At 35.5% G+C, this 17,052-nt stretch overlaps 2 protein-coding genes across 3 annotated transcripts in view; one reads left to right on the forward strand and one right to left on the reverse strand.

Moving 5' to 3' along the window:
• The window catches only part of LOC139971866 (muscarinic acetylcholine receptor M1-like), a 40,626-nt gene that overhangs the window by 6,625 nt on the left and 16,949 nt on the right, over positions 1 to 17,052 (forward strand). Inside the window, exon 2 of one of the 2 annotated variants that reach the window (XM_071978650.1) lies at positions 7,394 to 7,492. In XM_071978650.1, the coding sequence (XP_071834751.1) occupies positions 7,484 to 7,492 (9 nt within the window). In that variant the 5' untranslated portion in view covers positions 7,394 to 7,483. Of the gene's footprint in view, positions 1 to 7,393; positions 7,493 to 12,551; positions 13,209 to 17,052 lie in introns of those variants that run through there. The other variant, XM_071978651.1, reaches the window with a different exon arrangement.
• Positions 1,482 to 1,937, reverse strand: LOC139970594 (uncharacterized; the record flags this gene model as incomplete). The annotated part of the gene is made up of 1 exon (XM_071976400.1): positions 1,482 to 1,937. A coding segment is annotated over one exon (456 nt), but the record flags the coding sequence as incomplete, so codon positions are not given.

A 17,052-nucleotide genomic window follows, 5' to 3' on the forward strand; every position in this document is an offset into this window, starting at 1 on the left:
TGTCAATTATTAGATACGAGTAATGATATTGCTAGTATTCATATACATTAATTTTTTTGTAAATGAATCGAATTGGCTTTCAAAATATGCCCATTATCATATAATTATAGCTCTCAACACGTCCATCGGGACTATGATATAAGCAGTATCATGTCATCCGGTAATTAAAATCACACAGAACCCTTGAAGAGAAATCCTTGCCCGATCAGTTATACCCGAGGAAGAATTTGCATCATTCGGTTTCTACAAAAACCTGCAACAAAAACACAGTCTCGGATTCAAATCGCCTGATGTATAGGGACGTTGAGGTTTTGTAATTTACCAACAACTACTACTGCATATAGAAAATAACGTCAACGGTAATATCTAAAATAGCCATGGCATGCATGGGCTTGACTTTATTAAATTAAACTGCTGACATCAAGAAATTTAAGTATGCTCCATCTGTTTGAGTTTTTTCAGGGAGTTAGTAAGAATTTAATCTTGGATACGACCTCAGCAGTTAAAATATGGATTGACAAAATTTGCAGGTAACCTCACTCCCGAGCTTACGTAGTCTTGATTGAAGTTTCAATGCATTTTAATTACATATTAAAATAATCTGAAACAAAAATAATCAAAACTGAAAGAGATCTGGCGGTGTTTTTTTCTTCTTTCTTTTTCTTCTCCTTTTTTCCTTTTTTTCTTTTTTTCTTTTTTTCTTAATGTTTCATCTTCCTCTTCTGTTTTGTTCAGTCTCTATTAATTACTGTTGGAGTTTTGTGACGCACAATTATTTCGTAGAAGTTTGTTCAAGATTTAATTTCATAAATTTTGTGACTGACGTAAACTATATAACAAAGAAATATGAAAATGCTTTCCACGATGTATATACTGTCTATGCATCACTTGTGATTGCAAACATTGCGATATGTTATTAACATAAACTAACAGTTAAACGATAGATTTCTTTACTCCATAACTGACATAATCAAACAGAGAGAAGATTAAACTATAGATTAAGCCCCCCAAATGTGATATTTTATTTCGACGCAGCTCCGAATATATAAACCAAAATTGCACATTATATATGGCAACCATCTATAGCTTCAGTTTGGCGTAAGAGGATGATATCACGTGATACATATATATAACACTGGTTATTTGTTTTTTCGTATATTAGTTGCAATACTTCTCAATTAGCGTGTGTTGCACCCAATACACAGACAGAACACAGTAACTACTGTAAATGTTAAAATTTGATCCAAAGAAAAAACTGGTTTGTGCTATAAATCAGTTGCATGTGCTATTAGGATTATATATTAATAACTGAGGATATTTATAACCCCCCCCCCCCAAAAAAAAAAAAATCCAGTTTGATGCATTTGTTGGGATTACACATATTCTCAGTTCTTATACTGTAAACCTAATAGCACATGTTACCGAATTATCACATTTATCAGCACGATCCAGTTTTTTACTGTGGTACAAAATTGTAAGATTTAGTTACTTGTAACCGCTGTGTGAATCGACTGTGTAAAGTGACAGACTTCAGTCCAGGTAGGATAATAGAGAGTTTGACATGAGGTCTTCCGATAGCCGAACAACGCAAACTGACCTACATATATGGTATTATTATCGTCATCGTCATTGTCTTCATGTTCATCGTCATCGTCACAATTGTTGTCATCGTCGTCGCCATCGTTATCGTCATAGTCGCCGTTGTCGTCTTTGTCATCGTCATCGTCACCATCATTGTCACCATCTTCTTCATCGTCTTCGTCCACGTCACCATCATAGTCATCGTCATCGTTATCGTCATCGTCACCATCATTGTCATCGTCGTCATCGTTATCGTCATAGTCACCGTCGTCGTCTTTATCATCGCCACCATCATTGTCACTATCTTCGTCATTGTCTTCGTCCACGTCACCATCATCGTCATCGTTTTCGTCATCGTCGCAATCGTTGTCATCGTCGTCGTCATCGTTATCGTCATATTAACCATCGTCGTCTTTGTAATCGTCATTGTCACCATCATTGTCACCATCTTTTTCATCGTCTTGGTCCACGTCACCATCATCGTCATCGTCACATCATAAAATTCGTCACTTTCCAAGGACACTAGAACATAGAAGTTTTTAATAGACATTATGACAGCTGATGGTGTGGGCACATTCAATTTAGGCCACCATGACCTTTTAGAATTTGATGTAGCAGGGGTCAACGTTTAGAATGGTGCCTCCTCCCCCCCCCCCCACCCCCACCCCTCCCTCAAGCCATCTGCAAGCTCTCGCTGCGGAATCTATGACACCGTGCATGCGCACTCCAATCCCTTTGAAATGGGTATCACTCATACATCCTGATATAGGCTATGAAGAGATTAGAAGGGGAAAAAAACACGACTTAGCACGTCAGTTTTCGACTTGTGCCAGATTCTCTCCAGGAATGTGTCACATTCATGATTCAACAAATCCCCTGTTTGACTATCATCACTGACAAAGTGAAGATAGGTTCATAATGTGTAGAACACAATGCTTAGGAAGCTAGCATATACGATATATATATATATATATATATATATATATATATATATATATATATATATATATATATATATATATATATATATATATATATATATATATATATATATATGTACGTTATAAGACCTGGGGCTTAAACGTCCCCGGTCACCGAAGACACCGAACTTAACAATCTCGTAATCAGAAATGTCTCCAAGCTCGTGACTTTTATCTCAATGAGATCATTTCCTTAAGCAGGTTAATACAAAGTGTTACGTTAAATTTACAATTTAATCAGACTTAGTGACGCCTTTTCCGGCCAGATTCGTAACATTTAGTTTGATACAAAAAGTGCTTTATATCATTTTACTTTAAAGACTTTCTTATTAAAACCAAACAGTAAAAGATACAATATGTACATATAATATATATATATATATATATCCTCACATTGTGACACATGATGTTACTTCAAAAACCGATGCCTGCTTGAAGACAAGGCAAGTTATTGCGTGTGTATATTGACAGAAAGTTTGCAAGTGTGTTAAAGCTTTCAACGCCATCTGAGGGTACTCAAATCAAAACTGACAGGATAATCAAATTTTAATTCCAGTTCATCAAGGGCTTTAGACCGCCATGTTACGTTAATTATTTGTTCTTCTCAAATACACCTGCCGTCGCTCTCAAACATATGGGATGACTTATTCCGACTTCTCATCGATATGATTTTAATTCTCGCATTATGTTATTTCAGAAAACCATTTATTAGAGGATAATATTTTCAGCCACGAAAGTTAATGTTTTGATATGTTGCAGATTGTTAAAAAGCACTGCTATCGATCCAGGTTGTACTTCATTTAGCACGTTTACAACTTTTAGGAATGGCCCTTTAAATCATCTGAGGCTCATCAAGTAAAGTGACTGGACTACTTAGTCTAACACAGAGACTATAAGCTCCTATACGGTCCACAGGTATACCGAGGAAAACTCAAAAGGAAAACGAAGAACTTATGATCCAAATAACATGACGTTTGAAACAAAGGAGAACAATAACAAAAGAGATCAATATTGTTGAACGCCATCCAATCGTATATACTCTGTTGTTTATGTAAAGGAAAGTTATGGTTAAATTAATTAGAACTCATAAGAAAAACAATGGATTAATATTGATATTTAGGCCTGTACAGGGCAGCTGACGTCATCATCAGATTAGAGCAGGGGGTCCCTATGTGGGGTGCATGAACCCCAGGGGTGCGTGAGTCCATCCCAGGGGGTTCGTGAGATTCAAAACTAGAGTACTTTTTGTTGAGCTAATATCTGATATGTCATATAATTTAGTAATGTACAAAAGTCGTACCTATCGACAAACTCTTTTCGCGTTCCATACGCATATGTTGCCATGGTAGTACCGTGCCATGCATGTAATACTTGATCTTTTACGAAGCACTGTTATGCGTATTATATAATATAATAATGACTCAGAATGTGTCTCGAAAAGTTGGGGGTTCGTGGACAACTCTGACATCCACAGGGGGTTCGTGGAGGAATAAAGTTAGGGAAACCCTGGGTTAGAGGATAAGATTAGTGTATATTCAAAAGATGAATATCTTGTCAGTAGGAATAGCCACAGGAACATACTAGTATTCATGTTGTATATATATGTGTGTGTATGCGTGTGTTTATTTTGCTCGGAATGTGGCATAGTTTGTCTAACATTCTGCCTGATGTAATACTTTCCAGTTGCTAATGATTCGGTAATGTAATGTGTATGTTCATGTATCAGACGACCAGTATATAATCAAACGTCGTAACAGACTATAATTACTCTTAACGATTTTGCTTTATTGAATTATGAAGTTGAAGAGAAAAATTGCCTTCTCATGCAAATGACAGGGTACATATATATCTCATGTCTAAGTAAATATTATTGAACCGTCAATATGTTAAGGTCTTGTTGGTGTGCCGTCAACATGATTACATCTGTTTGTAGATATAGAAGTAATTATTTTATTTAACAAAATGATCAATTGTGCAGTTAATATATTAACAATTTACGACAAAATGGCAACTTCATTGAAGGAATCCAACATTTTTGCGCGACAAAGTGACAAAATGGTCATTTATCTAATGTCATCAATTTAACATTATTTTCGTTAATTGGCAATCATTTAGCTGTATATGTAATTAAACTGCATTATGAAAAGACGAGAAACTTGGTAATAAGTTAATATTAATAACAAAAGTAATAAATTGGTGTCGATATGAAATCGATTCGTTAAACCACCAAGAGCATATTGTTACAGTGTTAATGTAAGACCACTGGAGTTCAGATCGGGATCAAGATGTTTGGGGTTTTTATTTTTCCTTCGTCTCCACGTTCTATCTGGGCGACTTTTTCTTTAAAAAAAGGGTAAATCGATTCATTACAAAAACAAAATCCTCTTAATTGGACACTCCAATTCAATCAATGGACATGTTCACATCATAATTTCTCTCCTGAAGCTGCGAGCCTATGGTTGGTAAAGTTTGTATAAGACACCAACATTTGGTAATGTTTTAAAGCTAAGAGGCTGACAGCTAAGGTCTAACTCAGGGGACGTTTTCTAATCCTTGCGACATTTTGAATTTATCTACCGACGTTTTTAAGGATACGAACACGTCTCTCGTTTGTCTGTCAGAGAGAGACATCGCAGATACCAAAGGGAGTATAGCCTAGAGCAGTCCGCACTTTCAACCTGTCATTGTGCACGTAATTTCTCACTTACGGCGACGAAGATTGCGTAAATGCATTTCACGACAGTTTTACACAGCATTGTTGCAAGGAAAGTATCTAACTGGTAAAATGTACAGACGATGTTACTAACAAGATGGATACATGGATCTCATGCGTCGTTATTATCATTCATATTGGTACATGTAAACAATATATAGTGTTTTATCCCTAATGAAATCTTGTATTTGAAAAGTATATAGATGAACGACACGCAACTTCTTTTTACTCTTATGATAATAATAATACTAATAGGTTTTCCCCCTAAATAATGTTTTCACGATCAATCAACATCGTACACATTACAATTATGCATTGCAAAAACAAAAATTGTATGGTCTGTTACATATTCAAGCATCAAGCATCTGCAGTTAATGTCGGAAAATTTATAAAGCGCAAAACACAAAAATGTTTTAAAGCGTTAGACAAAGAAAAATATGAACAACTAAAGACAAATACAAAGAAGACCGCAACAAATATTTAAATAAATAAGTTTAGATATGAAAGTAGTCGTTTATTAGTCATTTTATTTGTGAGACCCTTTATGTAGTTCCGTGAGTATCATATGAAATACTTATTTGCTCAAGAGAGTTGGTTAATCTTTTGATTGGAAGATTAATCTCATTATATAATATAAAATCAGTTCTGTCTGTGTGTTTGGCTTTATTACCAGATGATTCAAGTAACCATGTATATACCTTCTTCGTAAACTAAACAATAATCACCTCATTATCGCATTTAAGAATAACGCTAAGAAAATCTAAGAACGAAGATGCAGTTTTCCGTGTAAAGAATGAACCTATATACTCTGCATGATTGTACTAAAGCAATCACAGATCTTGAGGGCCTCCAATAGGTTGAATACTTTCAGAAATGATCATTTTATGCCACCAGATTTTTTTCATTTCAAAAAATATGGCCTACTGTAAAATTAAATTCTTTTGTAGTTATATGACCCACCGTATACTCCCGTTGTAACCAAATGAATGTTATACAGACGAGGTGTATTGATTTTCATCTCAATCATTTGATCAGTAATTCTCCAAATTTTAACGATATACAGATAATTTTCGTTTTATCTCGCTTACCATTCTTTTGCGTGTTTCGCGGTTTGTTTTAACACGGGTTGCTATATAGACCGGATATATCCACAATTGACAAGTTATTTTTGGATATCTCAGACAGATGTGGTAAAGCTATCTATCTATCTATCTATCTATCTATCTATCTATCTATCTATCTATCTATCTATCTATCTATCTATCTATCTATCTATCTATCTATCTATCTATCTATCTATCTATCTATCTATCTATCTATCTATCTATCTATCTATCTATCTATCTATCTATCTATCTATCTATCTATCTATCTATCTATCTATCTATCTATCTATCTATCTATCTATCTATCTATCTATCTATCTATCTATCTATCTATCTATCTATCTATCTATCTATCTATCTATCTATCTATCTATCTATCTATCTATCTATCTATCTATCTATCTATCTATCTATCTATCTATCTATCTATCTATCTATCTATCTATCTATCTATCTATCTATCTATCTATCTATCTATCTATCTATCTATCTATCTATCTATCTATCTATCTATCTATCTATCTATCTATCTATCTATCTATCTATCTATCTATCTATCTATCTATCTATCTATCTATCTATCTATCTATCTATCTATCTATCTATCTATCTATCTATCTATCTATCTATCTATCTATCTATCTATCTATCTATCTATCTATCTATCTATCTATCTATCTATCTATCTATCTATCTATCTATCTATCTATCTATCTATCTATCTATCTATCTATCTATCTATCTATCTATCTATCTATCTATCTATCTATCTATCTATCTATCTATCTATCTATCTATCTATCTATCTATCTATCTATCTATCTATCTATCTATCTATCTATCTATCTATCTATCTATCTATCTATCTATCTATCTATCTATCTATCTATCTATCTATCTATCTATCTATCTATCTATCTATCTATCTATCTATCTATCTATATATATATCTATATTTATATGTACGCCAATTACTTATAAAGTTCTATTGTTATTTTACTTCATTTCAACAGACGGAATTTAACTTTTATAGTTAGCTTGGAGAAAGATCCAGAGAATAGCAGACTAATGAATGGATTTTATACGCTTGGCGGCAACCCTTGATGCCAAAGGTAAGATTAAAACATTTTCTAAGCAATTAACCATAACCCTATTTACTTTACCCAAGAATAATCACGCCTGTGTCTCTCTCTTTGTCTGTCTGTCTGTGTTATGAATAATCTTCTTTTGTTTTGTTTTATTCCAGAATGTATGTTTGTGCATCACATTACGCTATCAATAGGCCCTCTAAGGATGAAAATTAGAGCAAATATTTAGAAAACATCTCCCCCATCTCATTCTTCATCTTCTTCTTCTTCTTTTTCTTTTTCCCTCTTCTTTTTTTCTTCTTCGATTCGTTAAATGTTAAAGACCTTGAAAACTTACTGCTTGACCGAACGAGATGATGAGAGCTAGGTAAAAAAGATTGTCTTCATTAATATGGAAAAACAGTTCAAATTAAGTCATTTTCGAGTACCTCAAAAAGTGGTGTTCGTGCTAACCGATGAGATCTTCAGACATAGAAGTGACGGATGCAAAAAGATATCACGCTTCGTTTTGAATTTTCACAACCAGCAGGGTGATCGCTCTTGTGTGAATGTCTTTGTCGAGTGTTGAGGCGACAACTTCCGGTGACATTTTAAAGCAAAGAAAATCAAGGTTTTAAGTTTAGGGCGTTGGGGGGGGGGGGGGGGGAACTATAACAACAAAACACAAAATGTGTAAAATACTGACTTGAAAAAAAAAAGAGAAAAAAACAACATGAAAAGAAACACAGCCCTGTGATCTGATTGTAAATTATCATTTTCGACGTAAGAAAATTCCCGAAGGGGAGATATTTTATGACGATGCTACCGCTTGTTTTGTCCTCTCACAATGTGCAGACTTTAGTTCTATAGATATCGTACACACAATTGAAATTCTGGTTGGAAAACACCAGTATAAAGTTAGCCATAGAAACCTGTCTGAAATGCGACCTAAACAAATTTATCATTTGAGTCACGTGTTCAAAGGCAAGCAATCAGCGATAGCTAAATACCCATTGTTTTCCAATCAGAGGGCTCGATTAATTTGGACGGTTCGGAAAATTCTGTAAGCTTATAGACTATGTATGCCTAGAACGCATAATACACAGTATATACCTTGTCATATATTGGGTACTGCCTTTTGTATGCTTTCGTAGAATAAGGTAATCAAATTTGCGATTATTATTATTTCAGTATTTTGAGTTGAAGTACAAAGTATTGGTAACTATAGTAACCGTTGGTTGTACTTGCCTATATGTGGCTTAACTTGTTCAATTATTTGACATTTATCTTTCGTTCATGTGACAATTACACGCTTGCCTCATAATTGTTTGTGAACACCTGGAAAAGAGGAGGTTTGATTAAAGTCGGTGTTCCTCCCCGATCGTCAAATTGGTATGTCTCCAAATGAGCATCTGCACTAGGCTTTCTAACTCTGGAGATTCTATTAACTAAACTAACATTATCCCTACCATGAAAGCACGACGGTAGTGTTTCTCCATTAACAGCCGATAAAGCCGTTGAAAATACTGTAAGTATTGACAGCTATCTCTCTAGCTCTCTGCTTGAAGTACTAAATATGATTTCAAAATCAGGTTAGCGAAAAACATCATTGATTACTCATTTTAGTTCAATAAAATTCTCTTGAGCTCTTTAATCACACCCTTGTTGGGACTCATTGGGGAGGATGATGAGGCAACAGTCGGTACAACCATTGATACTATATATTGCAGATCGGAAGCCAATTGGGACAATTTTAAGTCTAAATGGTACTTTTAGCTCTCATATTTCAAAGTTCCCGTATTGACAATATCAACACTTGCATACTATTTACATTAGATGTTAGTTAACTGTTCAAGATGGCAATAGGGTTGCCTTTCATCGTGACCTGATGGTACCATAAAGAGATGTGTTATTGTTTTCTGAGATAATTAACGAATCATTATCCTAGTCTGAAATTCTCATACCATATCATACTACACTACACCACACCACACCAAACCAAACCATACCTCACCCGCACCATATCATACCATCCAATACCATACCACACCATACCTTAACATACCATACCATACCATACTATACCATACCATACCCATACCCATACCATGCCATACCCATACCATACCATACCATACCACACCATACAATACCATACCACATCATACCTTAACATATCATACCATTCCATACTATACCATACCCATACCATACCATACCACACCATACAATACCATACCACACCACACAATACCATACCACACCATACCTTAACATATCATACCATTCCATACTATACCATACCCATACCATACCATACCATATCATACCATGCCATACCATACCATACCATACCGTACCACACCATACCTTTACATATCATACCATACCATACCATACCATATCATACCATACCATACCATACCATACCACACCATGCAATACCATACCACACCATACAATACCCATACTATACCATACCATACCATTCCACACCATACCTCAAAATATCATACCACACCATACCACACCACACCATACCGTGCCGTACCGTACCGTACCACACCACAACACACCATACCATAACATAATTTGAACAAGCATACAATGGTAAATGTCATATAACTGTCTCTGACCCTTTGAACAACTTTTGTTGATATTGGCGCTATATAAATGTTTCTGATTGATTGATTGATTATATCACAAACTATTTTAAGGTAAAGACTCAGGAATTACGGTGAAGACTTACTGAAATAAGTAGATATATGCAGGTGGCAAGTTCTCGTCGGTTTTGCAAATGTTAAATTCCTATGGGAGTTGCATAACATTTTGCACCGTGATGTTATTTTATCGTTAAGTTATTCATCAAATTGACAGCTTATTGCACCATTTCGAGAGGAAGATAAATCCATTGTTCTTAACAATCAATATGTGTTCCTGTAGTCCTGATGTCGTTGCTAACGACGAGTTTTTTTTTTATTTAATAAGTTAACATTGAAGGGTTATCCCTGTCGTTATACTTTAAAAGTTAAGTTTTTATATTTCTCAAAGTCAAGAGAAGTTTCTTTGTCGTTCCTCTCAAGGGTTTGATGAAAGCAATCAGATACATTTCATCTGTACAACAGAAACTATTCTTTTCCTCTAAGTCATGTAACTTAAGCTCTCCGAGGAACTTCATACCCCTTCAAACTTCATCTACGGGCGGTGTGAGATGCACCTCTCTGTTTTTATCATGTTAGTCGCAGTAGGAATTGTTTGAAGTGTCTATTATGTCTTAGCAACGACGTCTCAAGAATTCGAAAAATGGTCTTGCTAGCTCAAGGATAGAGCTTAGGTGTGGAATTCAATCACAGCAAGCAACCTGCAGGTTTAGATTGGATATCAGCCTACCATCTTGATAGTCAATAACATTTTCGTGTTGTACCCCTTTTTGGTGATCTCAACGTTCGTCAGCCATCGGTTTAGCTCGATTGCTAAAGACCGGCGTATAAGTCTTTGCGCAGCCGTTTACGTAACTTCTTTTTTTTTGTACTGTTGTAAGAAATTTAGCTAAACCTACTTTCGATTATTACCGACAATAAGATTTTTATAATTCAATCTAAAGAACTCAAGTAGTGTTTTTCACCAACTGTCGATAATGACTAAGTATCCTATACCATTCTATAAATTTCATTATTTTGCAGACACCTTATTTTTGTTTTCTTTATTAGTTATAAAAATATACCAAAATAATGTTGGGAAATTAAAGCAGGAAGGTCTATTTATCACATGGGTAGCTGAGTTTCGCGCCAATGCACAGGTGACGTCATTCGCAGAGAGGCGCACAAATACACTTTTAATTCGTATCATGGATTAGCTAAACAAAGCGCATTCGTTATTGTTGTGTGGATCTTGTTATCAATTGTTTTCTGTTCTATGGATGAGCTTGACTATATCCACTCCTTCCATCTGTCTTTTATCTTTACTTGTGGGGATCATTAGGCAATCGTGTATCAATTATTACTATATTATGAATATGGCAACTCTTGGCATATGTTGGACATTTATTTTGTATAATTTGAAATATCTTTGCTTTTCTAACTATCGCAGTTTCCTAGATAGATATGGAATACGTAGTATCGTTCAGATCTGGGCAGTAACTAAAGCGGCCACACTAGATTAGTTCTATACAAGGGAGTACTGGTTGTGTTGTTACGTCATTTATAAACTGAACACCGTATTCCACAGTTACATTGCAATATGTAGTCTATTTAATATATTGATCAAGGATCACACGAGGTTTCAGACTTGGTTGCCATGAAAATGTGAGTTCCGAGATGTGGGGGTGGGGAGGTAGCGATAATGTAAACATTACCCATTCCACGTCGAGAAATGCACTGAAATAAATGTGCTGTAACTGTGGCCAGTATGGAGCAGGAGCAGGATAGGAGGGCGGGTGTGTGTAAGGGGGGGGGGGGCTAGAGGGGGCTATGAATTCGTTTCATCTCCCTACACATAACTAAAAAAAGAACTCATTCATTATATTCACCTATATTCATTTATATATTATAATATTCAGAACGACACCATGAACACACAGTTTTAATCTTTTTGTATACCTTATTGATGAAGGATTGGAGCGAGTTGCTTCCGGAAGGGAAACCGAGATTGAAAACAACATTTTAGCACATCTTATCAATGTGAACACAGAGTATTATATCCAGTAGCGTGCCTGCATGGCGATTGTGGGGAGGGGGAGGGGAGGGGGCTGGTGGTGGTAACCGAAAAGTTTCTGTTCCGTCCAAACTACCTACGTCACCCTCCTCCCCCCTCCCCATCCCCTGCGCATCTCAAATCTACCGTTTCCACACGTCCCTATACCCAAAACCATTGAAAATCCCAAACCTGGTTTCCTTTTGTGTCTTCAGTCTGGCAGTATTGACAATAGGCAGGTGATATTATAGCATGACGACACACTATACACCTTACAACCTTCATAGCCTCCGCTTTCCGCGCTCAACATGAAACCCCTTGAATCACTTGAATCACGCCACGTTATGTACTGTTCCAAAATCTTCACAACAACTCCACACTGTGGGTTCATGGTGTCATTTTCACAGCCAAAGTAGGATTTCCGTTGGCGGTTTCTTGACTCATTCCATTAACATTTTGCTGAGGATGATGATCATCTTGAATATAAGAGGTTTGTATACTGATGTCCTACTCAATGTACTAAGTTCTATTTTAGTTGCCATTTTATAGTATCATTGACAGACACTTTACACCTTCTTGTTAAATCTAAACCATGGACAATTGAAATAACCTATTATATGCCTTTTCTTCACGAATAGACATGCACCAATGGACGCAAAGAACAACAAATTCTTGGTTTATTCTTCTATGTTATCAAAAGAGCTCGCGTCTTGTCTCAATGCCTAGTTGGAAATCCATTCAGCACGCAGTAAAAATAGAATAGGGTGAAAATGAAGGATACTTTAAAATGGTCAATAAGAAGTTTTAATGGACCAGTGAACCTAACCACAAAACCCTGTCGATTTTGAAAGGGGAGAGTTTGATTCGTCTCAAGATAATTTCGATAACCTTGTTTACGAATATCCAGGCAGATCAATCCTGGTGAGATAAAACTTAACAAGAAAAGAGCGATTTGGAGTCAACATAGAAGGGCTGACTAAATATTTACAAGAGCCAGTATATTGGAAATTAATTATTCCTTTTTTTTTATTAATATCAATGGATTTATTTACATGAACATTGTTAAAAGGTAAGTTTAATCATGTTACTTTCTATCTTTATTAGTTTTTTTTAATATACATATTTAGTTTCCCTTATTAAACGTTAATCAAACCTTAATATTTACATTAAGTTACATAATATGGAACTAATAATATACGTATTTACTCACTAATTAGTGAAACATTTCAGTGCAGGGTAGGGGAAATCTTTAGCAAGGTTCTTTATTTAAATAATGTAACGAGGCTTAAGCATACGTCAACAGAACAAATAACTTAGCTTAGAGAAGATATCAAGGCATTGTTCAAATTATTGTAACGTTGAAAAGGAAAACGATTTGCTTTTTCAATTTTGTAAACTGTTTCAACTTCAACTTGTAACCAATTTGGGGACATTTAAGATTGTTAGTGTAAAAGAATTCCATTAATTTCTCAATTTGTTTTGCGTTAGGGGACGTCATTAAGTAGGCTTTAGAAATGGTAGAACAAGCGTCGAAATCTTTTTCAAACCTACAGTCAAGACCAATGCATATATGTGCAAATATTTTGTAGTAACAACATCGAACAATCCATTATGAATTCGTAGAAATGGTTGCATAAAGCAAATATTGTCGTGCCCTCCGAAATCCTGGACAGAGTTGACGTCAAACAAAAGTATGACGCCATCGGCCAAATGAATGAGAATCGACAACAAAAAAACGTTAATTTTAGAGGTACATTATCTGCATGCGCGCAGAAGACTAATAAAAAACAATTATGTAAAAAAAAGAATTAGTTGTTTGAAATACTCGAGTTTTGTCTAGAGGTTGGCTGTAAACAACTTTTAGTTAGGATATTCATCACTGAAAACAGTCACGTGGTGTATGACATATCCACTACTACTACATACATCGACCATTGATCGCTACGAAGTTTCATATGCGCATGAGCATTGTTTTGAGTACGTGAATTTTCCACAATTGTCAAAAAGAAAATTGCATGGGAAGAACGTATGACAAAACGTGGTTACTATACGTACGTTGCTACTGAACCAAGAATTTATAAGTCTCTCTCTCTCATCTGCAATCCCCCGCCCCATCCATCCATTTTACCACCCCCCCCCCCCCCTTCTCCAAGAAAAATGAGTATGTACTGTATGTATTTTAGATCCTTCTGCAAGCAGGAACTCGCGAAGAAGCCTCATTGGCTTATCAAAGCCTCAAGCTGACCGAAGTCAGTCTCTTACATTCATATTTAACGTATATGACTATGAATTGTCAATTGTCAACAACTCTGTAACTGGACGACATACATGAATCTTGGAGTGACTCGAACCGGGGACCTTATGATTGGAAGGCACCGGCGTTAACCACTGAGCTAATACTCCACACTAAGTGGTCCCAAATACACCTAGTTTTACCAAAAACCGCCAGATAGTTGTTATGATACCGTGGGACTGTTACATTGATTTCCCTTGCATATTGTCGAATATCGTTGCGTGTGCCTGTCAGACGATAACCGTGCCTGTCAGACGATAACCGTGCCTGTCAGACGATAACCGTGCCTATTTTAATATTTATGATTATCGTAATTCGTTTGCCAGAGCTGTTGTCCTGGATCATGGACTGTATGATTAGGGCAGTACCTTAATATTGGACAAAGGTGTGTGTTCAGTGACTACAATGCGTATGTATGTCCCCACTGTCGCTACTTCGGACATGCAAGAACAAACTGCACGTATATATAGTTATGTGAACATCATCATTGCGGTAAAATGTTAGTGCTTTCCAAGAACACAAACATAGCTATAACATGAAACAGAAGCAGAAATTTCCAGTAAATTCTCTCGCTCCACGTAAAAACAACACAAAGTGCATTAGTATGTAATGAAGTTTAAATATCGGTGACCATTAAATGACTGTCTAGCATATTTTGTAGCCAGCATGATCATCTCTCACAAGGATAAATACGAACTATGAAAGGACAGTAGTTGGTGGACACGGAAATTTTTTATTTCGATTTTATATGAGTTTCAAATATACTTCTTTATCAGTTATTTTGATATCCTGGTATCATATATGACCGCCAGGGTAGCTCCGTTTCCATGGTGAGGGGTGAAATTACTGGTTGGCAAACTTCAGCAATGTATAATGAAACATAGTTTGTCTAAACTTTATATACCAGCACATATAAAGTGCAATCCGCAGTTTGCTTAAAAAACATGATACGTCAGAATTTTGTTTACGGCTACGGAAAGACGTCGAACATATGTTTGGTGATGTCTATACAAGAAAACGAGTGTAAGGCTTAGTTATTATTACTGAAGTACAAACGAGGTGGATTGACACGGGCTGGTCGGTTCAACAATAAGTTATAGCTAAATATCAAGCAAACCGGACACACTAATATGAATATAATTAATGTTAATATAATAATATAAATAAATATTAATAATAATTAATATATATATATACATATATATATATATATATATATATATATATATATATATATATACCGTGGCTCTGTTATTTTTCGTTTAACGTTGTTTCGCCTCTTCTATTAGATCGATATTCTATCTGTCTTTCTTCCTTCCTTCATTTCTTTCTTTCTTTCTTTTGTCCTTGTTGTAATTAGGTCGAGCAATAATATAAAAAAATGGAAAGTGTGAAGTGTAACATTCAATTTCCGATCATTGATTGGAATCCTTAATGTTTTGCGGCATACTATGGTCTTTGATCATAACTCCACATAGACTTGATTTTGATATTACAATATTTTGCGATGCTTTAAATGTTCCATAGAAGAAGTACATATTTGTTTTGTGTTTTCTTTGTTCTTCTGTCACGGCTCTTTTTTGTCTCGTAGTATTTCTTCTTTTCTCTTTATTCCTTTATTGTTTAATAAGGTCAAGTAATTACTTTCAAATTATCAGCTTGCTTGAACCAAAAATTATTTCATTATTTATCTGATTATTATTATACCCACGCGTAGAAATAATTGTTTTTTTTTCTTCTTATGATTTATACTACCGCGGTATATCAGACAGAACACGTATACAAGCCTGAGTTGGTTACCGACCAAATATTTAGGTTAGGCATTTTCTATGCAACAATGTAGACCAGAGTAAACAAGTCGTTATAGACTGCATGCATCTGTTCACAGCGAGTAGCGTAGCAAAGAATGTGGTAGGCATTTTGTACATAGAAGTGAATCCACCACATTGGCTTCGAGTGAGACGATTCCCATGTAATTTGATACTTTTGACGTGAAGCACACGCACGAACAAACTTATGGAGACACACACATCTCCCTGGTAGAAATACGCCAAGCTCATATCATTTCTCAGATGTATTAAAAGAAGTCCAACCGACCATCATATGTCTGGTGATAGAAATAGCCAACATAATATAAAAACAACTTCTCCAAACGGATAAGAAACATCGTATTCCATTGGGGTGATATCATAGACTGAATATTACTTCCAACGCTAGACTGAATACTTGATCAAGTCGAAATGTGACATCATCCAACCGCATATGCTTATTATTTTTTTTTCTTTAATTATGTCAATTTTTACAATATTTATGTTATGCAAATACAGAATCTAACTTGTTGACGTCCTTAACATGACCTTATTTATAGCATTGGTTTTCTGTGTCAACACTGTGTTATGTCACTTTGAATATGAACAGAGCAGCAGAGAAGGCAACTAAAATTCTGTCACACTCTCGTGGCAACATGTGACATCACAGCCTGACAAAATGGCAGAGCCTGACACTACAGTTATAAATCAATGATATCTCTTAAATGCATGACCAACACAAACGGCAATCCTTGATACAACAGTTTAAACCGCGGTGTTTCCAAAAATGGAGAAATATTTTCCTTAAATAT

Source organism: Apostichopus japonicus, chromosome 8, assembly GCF_037975245.1.
Source record: "Apostichopus japonicus isolate 1M-3 chromosome 8, ASM3797524v1, whole genome shotgun sequence".
NCBI classification, from domain to species: domain Eukaryota; kingdom Metazoa; phylum Echinodermata; class Holothuroidea; order Aspidochirotida; family Stichopodidae; genus Apostichopus; species Apostichopus japonicus.